Source organism: Cyprinus carpio, chromosome B12 (assembly GCF_018340385.1).
Source record: "Cyprinus carpio isolate SPL01 chromosome B12, ASM1834038v1, whole genome shotgun sequence".
NCBI classification, from domain to species: domain Eukaryota; kingdom Metazoa; phylum Chordata; class Actinopteri; order Cypriniformes; family Cyprinidae; genus Cyprinus; species Cyprinus carpio.
The window spans coordinates 21,836,837-21,849,759 of record NC_056608.1 but is presented as its reverse complement, the minus strand read 5'-3'; the positions used below and the strand labels follow the sequence as shown (position 1 = coordinate 21,849,759).

At 36.3% G+C, this 12,923-nt stretch overlaps 1 protein-coding gene across 2 annotated transcripts in view; it reads right to left on the bottom strand.

The window, feature by feature from the left end:
• The window catches only part of epc1a (enhancer of polycomb homolog 1 (Drosophila) a), a 32,009-nt gene extending 21,415 nt beyond the window's left edge, over nt 1–10,594 (bottom strand). The window contains exon 1 of one of the 2 annotated variants that reach the window (XM_042735947.1): nt 10,324–10,594. Coding sequence is in view for 1 of the 2 variants with exons in the window: in XM_042735946.1 (XP_042591880.1) it covers nt 6,646–6,798 (153 nt within the window). In the remaining variant the exon portion in view is untranslated. Of the gene's footprint in view, nt 1–6,645; nt 7,070–10,323 lie in introns of those variants that run through there. The other variant, XM_042735946.1, reaches the window with a different exon arrangement.
• Between the last annotated feature and the right edge of the window lie 2,329 nt (nt 10,595–12,923).

The window sequence follows — 12,923 nt, the reverse complement described above, 5'->3', positions numbered from 1 at the left end:
TTGTACTAGCTTTTCTATGTGGACTCGGAGGGCTGCGCAGCCTGTGCACTGCGACTCAGACGCACACGGGATGCACGTAAGCGCTCTGTGCTGCTCTATATTGGCGCCTTTAGTATTATAATACTTTCCTGCGCTATCAAAGATTATTAATAGCCTTTCTTATTCTGTCTTATCACGTTGCTGCCTTCTACATAAATTTTAGACTTCTACATAAATGTATATACTTGTTTTTTCATTGATATATTTTACAACAATACAAAGAGCAATGTGTAAAATTTTACCACATTTTATTTGTAAATAAAATATTTCACTTTTTATAAAACTATTGTGCCCCTGTGATTTTTCTAGAGTATCTTTTGCTGATGAACTATCCACTAACCTAGCTTATAATAGTATTTTTGTCATAGATTATGAGTATATATTTTTTCTTTTGTTATGTTCCATTCAAATGAAGTTGACTATATGTAGTAGATTGTGTTTAACACACACAAGAGTGAAGTATAGAAATTCTACATTGAATTAAAAAAAACTGCGCTGGTATTGGATTGGATCGGTATCGGCAGATACTCAGAATTTTCGATATCGGATCGGTTTTGAAAAAATGGTATCGTTGCATCCCTAATCAGCATAAAGTGTAACTGAACTCAAAAACTGTCCAAATCCTTTGCCCAGTTCGGCTGACGTCATGCACCCTAGGAGCTCATCTGAAATGATTACACTTGGCATGAGGAAATAAAAAAAAAAAAAACATTACGCATGATAGCCTGAAAGCATTTCACCAGAGGAGCGCAAACAAACTTGGGAGATAAAGTCTGTGATGTAATAGCAATAAGGAAAACAAAAACAATTTTTTATTTTTATTTTTAACTTAAACACATTAAGATTGTGTTCTTTCCAGACGTCGTTAAAAGCTAACTTTCAATAGTTCATTAGAGTCCAAACACTCCTCCTCGTTCTCTCTCACACACACCTCGTCTTGAATGACTCAGCTGCGATCCCTCACTCAAAGGTCTTACGCAAGGAGGCAATTATCAGCAGACAAAAGCCAGACTTCCTTTGGCACGGTCCTCTAAATAACCATCGGATTGCAAATGCTCCCCCCGCCGAGGGTGACCCCTTCACTGACCTCAGAGGATCATAATTACAAACAGACGAGGGGAGAGAGAACAAAAACATCACAAAAAAAGCTTTGAAAGTAAAAAAACGACCTCCAGGTATCTCCAACCAAGATCTCTTGTGACCAAATCCTGAATTAGGAATTTAGATTATCATATTTTGTAGTTCTCCAAATACATCTATTTAAAATATATCACCCTTTTTTTTGGTTCTCAGCATCCTTGTCAATAATTGCAGGATGCACAGCTCAATATATCATGTTAGTGTGACAACGTGACCAACATATCAGATCAAGATTAACAGTGATAATAGATATTTTTCATAGAAATTCAAGCTTGTTTTTTAGCTATAACAAAACTATGTAGAAATGTGCATTTGACACCCTAGCAAAGGGGGAAAAACTTGTGCACTGATAAAAAGTGAATAATTAACTAAAGTAATAATAATAAAATCACAAACATTCTAAATTAAAACTTACCATAGACAGAAACACTCAGCTCTGCTGCCTTTTCTTTTGCATTTTAATCCTTCTTACTAATAATCCTGTGGTTCAAAAATAACTTCAAGGACTTTAAAATAATTGCCTCGTTTATCTAAAAGTACTCTTTTCTTTTAAACCTAGCCAAAAAAACCTAGCCTACGTGTTGGCTGTGAAACACAGTAGACTTTATTAATGCTGCGTATTGCCAAGAATCTGGCGATACCATACGTATCACGATACAGAGGTTCTGATACGATGTGTTGTGATACAGTATCGCCAAACAAAATATTGCGATACTCACGTGTATCGATATTTTCTTACACCCCTATTAATTACATGCATTTATGGTGTAATAACTCCATTTGTGTGTCAATGCATGTTCATATTTACCGCAAACAATGCGCTGGTACTTTAATTCAACGCGTGCAGCACAGTAAAAAATAGACTCGGTGTGGAAACGATCTCTGCACTGCTGCAGACGCACTGCTTCTAAACACACTGCCAGAATGCAACCGTGCAGTGTGAACGCTTTAATCCGTTAATATGAGCACGGAAAAATATGCACCACATATGCACTGCAAACGGAGTAATGTGAACCTGGCATTATGTGTGTGTGCGAGCGCATGGTCTCCAGGAAAGCGTGCAAGCGTTAAATGGTTTAAACACTGGCAAGAATTAAAGAAAAACGCGATTTATAAACTTTAGTGACGATGCGACACTACCTTGATAGTGCAAGTGACAATTCCTGTGTCAACTGTGCAGCTCACTTATAACACAGACGCGATGTGATTTGAAGCCAATTGCATTCCGAGTGATTCATTCACGCTGTTTGTGAAATTATGTCTGACAGAAACTTTTTAAAAATACTTTATCAGTTATTTAATGAAGAAATATGAATTGTACCTTACCTAAAGCATTATAATCATTTCATCTGCGCCGGACAGAGACTGAGACGGTGCCGCTGCATGTCACGGCAGGCCCGTCATCAGCTTGAGATCGGCCTTTTTAGAAACGGCCAATCAATCAACCCAAAGTGATTATCAGCCGATTCTGATCGGTAGCCGATCAATCAGAGCACACCTAGTATGAAGTAAGAAAAGTCAAACTTTTCTTCAGTTTGCTACTAAATCACACAATCACCAAAGTTGGTCAGTTCCATATGCTATAAGAATAATGGTACATTTAATAAGAGTGGAATATATACATTTTCTGTATATAAAAAAAATAGATTTTGCACCTGTTACTGTTGTTAATAAAAGTAAGTGCTTTAATGTCAAATCTGTATAAACAAAAACAAACAAAAAAATGAACAGGAAATATTATTAGTAACTGCACTCCAAAATAATAATAATTTTATGATTAAATGATCTATATTTTGAATATCCCCACACACCACCCCCAGCGCTACCAAATCTGCTCCTGGTGCCACCAGCTGTAGAACTTAGTGGCGCTGGTGCCACTGCTCTCGAATGTTAGTCTGGAGTCCTAATATATAATCAAGGACATAAGATATAGTTACACGCATTGTGACAAGCATGCCTTGGATACCTTTGGGAAAAAAATACAAAATAAACAGCTTATATATTACAGAGCAGCATGGGACTTTTTCATGCCTGATAAAACAGACTGTGTATTGCCAACAAAATCACAATATGATACGCATCCCGATTATAGAGGCCACAATACGGGACTATTTCACCTTAGAATTTAGAAAAATAGCTGTTTATTAAACACTGAACACTAAAGGACCATTGCTAACTATTGGTACAAAATGAAATTCAGAGATCTGTGCTCTTCCACTGTCACACAAGGTTCATTAATAGTGTGGCAGCCCTTGAAACGTTTGTTTTGCAGATGCATTAAATGATTAACAGTGACAGTAAAATTTCTATTTCAAATAAAGCGTTTATTTTGAACCTTCTGTTCAAATAATCTCTCCACAAAAAATACTAAGCAAGCAGCATAATTACTTTCAACATTGATAATAGCACATGTGAGTAGAGCAGCCAATCAACATATTAGAATATGTAAGTAATGATGCTAAAAATTCAGATGAAAAGATCGATATTTCGATAAATATCGATATGTGAACGGTAACCAAAATTTCCCGAATATCGATGTTCCCCGAGAGTATGATGCTTTCACTAGATTGCCATCATCGCACTGCTCATTCGAAAGTGAATGGATGGGATTCGCGACCGTTTCATACAATGTGCTATTTGGAAAGAGATGCTTGGAATCAAGATGTATAAAGAAAATGAGGTTGGTATATTTCCTGTAAGAGCTTAATCCTGTAGCTTGACATTTTTAACGCACGTTTGTTTAAATTTTCCATAATGTAGGTATAGGGTAATAAAAAAATATACGGCTTCATGTTAGCTCTGGTCCAATGAAAAAATATTAACAATAGAACTTTGGATTTTAATTAGAAATGTCAAAAAGTATTTTTCATTGCTTACTTCTATTGTTAACTGCATTCAGTTCATTTTTAAACGCTCGACAACAAACAAACAACAACAATCACAACCTTACACTACCAGAAGTGAGAATTTTTGAAATGTCAAATCCACATTGTGCTGCTTAAGTGAATGGGTGCATTACAAAAACATTAAACATAAAATCTAAAAAACTAACCAATATTATAACAATATATCACCAAAATTTCATTTGGAGATCAATAGTTGCCCTATACATGAAGTATAACCTCTAAAATTGGAACGCATATTTTCATAATCTAGCACCATAGCAGTTAAATAAAACAACACTAACAACTGGAATTTAGCATCCACAAACAGCCAATATTAATTAACTTCCCATGCTTATTTTAAAGCTATTTTGCACAGGATGTTTTTAGAAGATTCAAAGGAACTCAACTAATACGAACGATTCATGTGATAACCTTTAAAAACGCAGCATATCAGCACTCTCACTGATGAATGCACAATTATATTTGCTGTCACGGATAGTTCCCACGCTGTTCAGAAAGGATGTCTTGCACTTAATTTCACCATTCAGTACTCCGTTTTCTTCTCTTAGAGAAAAAATTCATGACAAGCAAAGATAACCGGGCAGATATAAAAAGAGAAGACCAAACAGTAATATGCAATACATCCTAACAGAGCTTGTGTCAGTGCTTGAGAAAGATCTATGGGGAACCGTAAAACTTTTGACCCCTGAACCAAACCAGCTATTATAGATGACAAACGCTTAACCACTGAGAGAAAACCTCTCCGCCGCACGCACATACCAAACAAACTGTGTACATCACACCTTTAACCAGTTACCCACATCCTAGTCATTTTCTGCCAGAGACACTTGAACAAACTCACTCTTAAAACCAACAAGAAGTTTTAAATGACCTGCAGCCATCTGACAACCCTGTGCTGCAAACATCCAGCAAAATACAACACAAATGACACCAAAACCAAACCAAATGACTTGGTTTCCCTTTTTTCAAGAATCACTGGGCCCTGTTCAAAAGCCAGAGGTCACTCGGACCCCCAGTATTTAGACCATAGGTTTACATGTACAGCAAAGGCATTCAATTCAACCTCAAATCATAACAAATTAAAACTTTAAAGCAACGTGGAACAGATTCTGTGATCAGAGCCGGTTGGTGGTACAAGCACAATAACTGATATTTAGACAGGAACTATGATGGTCAGCATTAAAACAAGAGCACAGGAGTGAAAAGACTCGACAAGCCTCGCCTCAAGCATGCATGCCTCATCTTTCACAGGGGCCTCAGGCTCATCTTGAATTTCTATTAATAAATCTTGCATAAATTGAATTCTTCAAACACGGCATACAATTTTCATAAGAACAGTAAACACACACCACTCATGAACCTCCACGAGAGAACAAGAGACACTTGACATGCTGCGGTCATCGACCATGTTTACATGCACATCTTCTAACATTCTGGTTAAAAATAATAAAGATTCATAAAAACAGCCTCAAAAATCTATAAGCCAAGACCAATCTCTTCTGGAAGTATTAGAGGTGATCAAAATTCCAATTAAAATCTGCATACTGTGCCTTATTTTGATTCATAAAACAAGATTGTTGGATTATTTTGATTGAGGCAATAAAGTTAACGTGTTTCCATGACACTTACGTAACTGAAATGACTAAATTCAGAATGAAATGTAAATATTCTGGTTCATGGGAAAGCAGTCACTGATGCTCGCGGCCCAAGGGCCCTAATACGAATTCAGACGGGCCTTCAGCTCAGCCTCGCTCACCAATATACCAACACATTTACACCAAATCACTTACCACAAACCACTAATTAAAAACCATTACAAAACTATATAAACAAAACATTAAAAAACTCTGCATTCATATAAAAGCAAAGTCTATGCCAGAAAACATTTCCACAAGCATCACTATGTGGGTTCTCTACATAGAATACCTATGAACTTCCAGGTGTGGGGGGAAAAAAGAAAAAAAAAAAAGAGGCAAATATTAAAGGAATAATTCACTCAAAATATGAAATTGTGTCACTATCCACCTTCAAGTTCAAGCCCTGCAGGACAGCAGCTCAGTCACCATTCACTTCTGTGAAAACTGTGTAGAAGTGAATGGTGACCGAGAAGAAGGAAATCAGTCATGTAGGACTGGAACGACATGAAGGTGAGTAAATAACAGAATTTGCATTTTTTGGGCAAACTATTCCTCTCAGATATTTTCAGGTATGTGCAGGTTTCCCGCGACAGCCCTCTGTCTGCCGTTTCCCGCCACTGCAGGACAACATCCAACAAGATGTCGGCGCCGCCGCGGTCACATGACTCCTTTTGTGTTTTTCTGCACGATCCGGGTCCGAACGGATCGACAAAACCCGACTTTCACACCCCAAACAGCCATCAAATAAATCCAACTGCATATACCAGACGTTAAACTCGGTGCACACAGCAAAACGGCTCCAAAATACCGTGTCAAACGCTTCACGCACAGTCGGCCATTTTGCTGCATCCAAAGCTGCGCAGATTGACAGAAAAACAAATCTGTATCGCACAAAATCGGCGGTTGCATGGTAAAATTCGTACCGATTCCTCGTCCTTCTCCATGCCGGTGGGCATCTGCGGCACGGTGCGGTTGATGGACGCGTACTCGTGCAGGTCCGGCAGATCCTCGCAGCGGAACACGGGCAGCGGCTTGAGAGCGTCCAGCGCCCGCGCCCTGAACGACAGTTTACTCATTTTACTCTATAAATCTATCCGATCCCCTCACAATCACCCATAAAACCGTCACAGATCTCATGGAGGAGGGTGGATGGAGTTGGAGAATGAGAAAAAATAATGGAATAGAGCAGCTCCAGCGAGGAGAAGCGGAGGCGGGTGTGTGTGTTTTCTGTCGCTGCCTCAGTGCGCCATTCTCAACATGGCGGACATTAAAAACTCCTCACAGCCGACTGCGTTCTTCCCTCCTCCCGCACACGCTCACGCGAACGCGCTCCTCGGCCATTCCAGCGCGGCTCGTGCACTCGAGCGCGACCACGAAATATGCGCGCGCGCACGTGTATATATGCCTACAAATTTATTTAAAATTACATTTCATTAAGGATCACTTTTTTGCCATCCATTTATGTTGCTTCAAAACCTAAATAAACTGTTACATCGTGCCTGCTAAATATATATTAATTTAAGTAACTAAATAAATTAAATCAGAAACTGGGTGTAGGATACAACGCTAATTGATTATATTTTTGTTCCACCATAATCGTATTATTTACACATTCAACAACAGTCACCTCGGAGTTAATAAATACAAAAATCTGACAGCTACAGACCAATTAAGTGTCTGAAAAATAGACTAATCACAACATATCTACAGTGAGATGTTACATGAAAAAAATAAACAAAACATTTTGCCACAGATTATAAATAGTTATGAATATTTTTTTTTTTATATTAGTTGCATTGTGTTAACATGGCTGAGACTATGGTTACTGGTGTACATTATTTAAATACATATTGAGGTTTTACTGCCAATATAAACATGCACTCATATAAACTCTCTCACACAGACATAAAACCTCATCGCTTAATTTTCTATTTTCAGCCAGCCATAAATACCGCGGTTCTTCATATTGTGCATTAAAAACAAAAAATAATAAAAGCAATAATAATAATAAAAAAAAATTATTAGGCTATTAAAATACATCAAATGTTGCATTTATACGCTAACTTATTTTCTTGTAGCTTGAAGCTTTAGTATAGAGTACCAGAACAAACCGTTCCACTCAGACTCTCGTGTGAGGACACGGCGCCCTCTTTTGGTCAAATCCAGATACACCAATAAAATGATTGTGACTTCACCTTTTTGAGTATATACTGCCAGAATACTGCAAACACTGCACAAGATTGTCTTGCCCCAAAACATACCACACATTCATCACACTAAATTACACAAAATAAGGAGTTAAGCAAAGGAATTGTTTTCAGGTCAAACAATGGATTATGTTACGTTGTAGGCTAATAAATATTTTACACACACACACACACACACAGGTACAAAATGCAGCACAATTTAGGAAGCATTTAATGGAGATTAAAGTCGTGTAGTTAACATATGAGCTTTTAGAAAGTTGCAAGTAATCAACTCACATCACAGTATTATGTCTGCATGTCATTATACAACGACACTAATTTTAACCAACGATATTTATTCGCAAAATAATTAATTAACCTACAGGATGATGTCATCCTGATGACTAAATTCTTAAATTGTAGTGATTAACGTTATATATATATACACACACACACATATATACATAGAGCAGTTTCTTGGTACACAGATGTCAAATTAAGAAGTAAGAATAAGAAAAAGAGAAGTGAAACTGTTAAAGAGGAGTTGAATATTAACTAATAAACTTGCTCATCTGTGCTTACCTTAGAAAAACAAAAAAGCATTTTGCTATGTGTATATATATATATATATAAAAACTCAATATATATATATATATAAAAACCATTATAAACCGTATTATTTGAATTATAATTTTTTGAGGGTTTTATATTTACACTATATCATAACCTCCAGCTATACAGCAGTGTTTTTTTAGTTCAGCAGGTTTTTTTTATTCAAGTCATAAACTATGGGATACTGTCACACACTGCACCCCACAAAACATTTGCTTGTTGAACTATGCCATTATAAACATAAGCGGCTTCTGAGCATCAAGAGGACTTGAAACTGAGACACAGTTTGAAAAGCAGGTCACCTGAAAGGCCAGACGGGTTTTTTTTTCTCACTATAGGTTTGAGGAGGATAACAAGTAAAGAAACAACATCAATATGCTTCTGCTCCTTCAAGCAATCCCACCCTGTCATTTTTTATAATAGCACAATAAAACCTACTATAAAAACCACCCTCCAAGGCAAACTTTATAGTTTAAGGGTTTGGCTGCAAACTAAAGTCGGTAGTTTTGAAATCACAAGTATGGAAGGAGACAGGTTTAAAAAGAGAGTGTGACCTTCAGCAGGGCACATCAGTCTGGAGGACAGCCAATGAAGTTCTAGAATTTTAAAAGTCACTTTGGACTTTTAAAAGCATGTGCTAAAGGTTAGTTAGAAAAAGCATGGTCAGGACTATTTGATGACCACATATCAGGGCAAATTTGAACATAAATTGACATAAAAAAAAATAATAAAATAAACATACACAAGTAAGCTGCCATAATGGCATAATTGATACTTAAAAATTAATTAATAAAATGAATTCTAATATATAAAAATAGGCTACATCTTAAAAAACATTCATACATACAAAATATATTCAGGTCAAATAAAAAAAAAAACAGACACACCAAAAAAACTAAAAACAAAACCAAAAAAAAAAAAAAAAACCAAAACAAAAAAAAAATGCAGCAAAACAGCTAAAAGGGCACTGAACAGGTCCAGGCTTATTCATAATGTCAAGTTTTTAATTACAGGATGATTCATCAAGTCGAGGCGGAGAGATCATACTCAAGGCCTCAACTACAATCCAGACCATATGTCTATTAAACATTGATATATTGTGAAAATAATACACATATCTCCAAACAATGCACAATCAAAACATGCAACACAACCAGTCTTTTTTTATGAAAGACAGAAATCCATCTATTCCAGCTAAAAACAAACATCTTAAACTGGTTTACTATAGTTTCAGCTGGTCTCTCAGTCAGCTGGTTTAGCTGGGTGGCTAGCTGGTCTGACCAGCTGAAAAATAGCTAAACCCCCTTTAAAACCAGTCAACAGCTGCACAAGACCAATAAAACGTTTTTGGCTGGTTTGTGCTATTTTTAGCAGGAATACATTTATAAAACATATCGTCACTTCTGATTCTATGCATTTATGAACACTGAAAAAAAGTACAATCTCCATTTGTGTTCAAATCCTGAGGTCCCAACAGGGAAAAAAAACTGGCACCAACTCAAGAACAACCCTTATTTAAAGAGCTCCATCTTTTAAACAGCACTGCAATCACTTTAATAAAGTCAACCCGACGCTGTGTGTTGTGTTCAGTCTATTACTGAACGTTTTTCTGTTCGTTTGTTTTACAGATTGAATATTTCATACGGCAGAAGAGACACGACAGGCCACTAGATCTGCCAAGGTATTTACATCTCAACAGCTCTTGACCAACATCAGGAACAACAATCTAAAATCTGCTAAAGCTTCAATCTAATCATTAAAAAAAGTTGTCTATAAAAACACAATCGGAAAAGAGTAACTCACCCGTTTTTCCAGCACCAGGGTGGATGGTGACAATCTCAAACATCATGTCAAGACCACATTCCCAAAGCCATACGAAGGAGTTTTGGGGGGAAAAGAGGACATTCAGCAAACGCATCTCCAACTCTACAATCATCTTCTTTGGAATGGGATCTGGATAATTAATGCCGCAGAAAATCCGTCTTCATAAACCCGATTATCTTATGATAACCCGCGCGTAAAAACCACCGACGGCCGCACCGCGCGCACATCCGCTGCGCTTTCACTTTGAATTAAACCTAAATCGAGACTGTTGGCAAAAGTAACAGCCAAACGTTTGTTTTACGATGAAGTCCAGCTCAATACCCAGTCCCTGGAAAGATCTGGTCGGACCACTAAAGGGTTAATAGGTTTGGCGTCTTCATTGGTTGGAAAGAGACACCGATCACCTGTGGAGAGCAGCGGGGTTGGTCGAGCGCTGAAAGAGGGCAGGGAAGAGAGAGAGGCAGCTTCATACAGGCCAACTTTAAACAGACAGAGAGCTAGACAGAATTTAATAACCTAATGATACTGTATATAATACAAAATCACTTCTTTCTTTCTTGGTTTTTAATGTTATACATAATGCATTATTAGATAAAATCAAAGGTTTGTATTTGTTAACAGTATTATATTATATTATATTATATTATATTATTTGTTAACATTAGTTATGTCCACTAACATGAACATTTCTATTAAGTAGCCTAACATTACAAAAATATATCGTTTATTGTTAGTTCATGTTAGTTAATGCATTAGGCCTAACTAATGTTAATGATATTGTAAAGTGTTATCAAAATATTTACTCTACCCTGAAATTTTAAATGAATATTTCAGAAATCATGTGCAAAGCTTAATAAAACTACTCATGCTCACAGTCTTAGAACAAGCATGAGTAAAGTGCAATATGAGCCCGTCAAGGACTTGTCTCAACATGTAGGCTAGTCAAAACTGTTTATGACTTTTCACACCCACAAAGCACTGCTGGCAGGAAATGATCTGTAATTTACCACTCTTCAATCCAATTCATCGTTGTCTCAGTCTTCATGGTGGAAAATTTGAATGTTTTAGGTGTGTGTTTGATGCATCTTGACGTTGTGTTTTCACAGATTCATCGTGCAGAAGTAATTGTCTGACTAGATTTAAATGCGAGCTTGTGCCTTGGGTTCAGGAAGTGAGAGTAACAAAGCGATTCACACTGAGGTGCAAAATTCACTCTGACAAATACGGTCCAATTTGATTTAAAATAGAGCACAAACATAAACATCAATTTTATCCAAGAAATAGTGCAGAATCTTAAATATTTATTTTATTTCATGTCACATTTACATGATCTGTATTCATATTTGCAATTATGTTGGTTAAACTACTTTTCAGCCATTACCTTTTTGAAAGCGTTTATGAAAACAATAGGAAAACAAAGCCAAAACCCAGACATTTTAGTCAATTTAGAAATCCTGGTCAGGACATAGTTGGGGGAAAAAAGAGGACATATGGTCATCATAAATTTATTTAAAATCCTATAGATTTATATTTTCTTTACACATGTTCCTGATCTTATTGGGAATGATTTATTGTGCATGATATTCCAAATGATATTCTGAAACAGCTTTCCTTTTCTGGTGTGTGCTGATGTCTTTTTGAAATATGAGACATTAAAGTAAACTAGGTTGTGAAATGTTGATTCTTGTGTTTTTTAAGCGTTGCCATTTAAACGATTGACATTTTTGATTGTCATAGATTACATTAAGCTTTTTTGGGCCTAAAAACGTGTAACTGCATACTTAAACCACCAGATAGTAGAGCAGTGTTGTTGCAGTGCCCATGCAATGCAGTTCTGTCAGTGAGAGGTTGTTTGGGTGTTATGTAACACACTCCCTGGGGAAACAGCTACTTTCCTCCCCAACCTTTTCTGTGCTCATCCATGTCTAACAGTCTCTCTTCTTTGTTTTTCTCCTCTGTATTGTTTTTATTCTCTTCTACATCACTGTACTTCACTGCAATCCACAATAGGGGAAAAATATTATACAAGACCTAATAAACTTTATACAAGTATCAACACAACTTTACCCATAAAAATGCATTATAACCTTTTATAATAACCGGATTATATATATATATATATATATATATATATATATATATATATATATATATATAATATATATATATATATATATATATATATATATGAAGTCCAGTTGTTGTGATGTAGAATAGCACTGGTCACGTGATCATAAGACGCCCTCTAGTGGTCAAAGATAGACATGCACAGTGTTTCCACTTCCTCCTGAGGATCTTTCACTGGATGTTTGGTGAGTTGTATGAACGGCATATCAATTTTAGCTCACATTTTAATACAGTTTTAAGAAACAGTTTACCAGAAAAAAAAAAAAATAAATCTGTCATTATATACACTGAAAAAAGTGTTTCATTTATCCAATTAAAAATATTTAGGGTAATGATTCACATCTATATTTTTTTACTTGAACCAATAAAAAATAAATAACTTGCCCTTTAGCAAAGTTCTTAATTTTCATTGGCTCAAGTTAAAAAATATAGATGTGAATCATTACCCTACA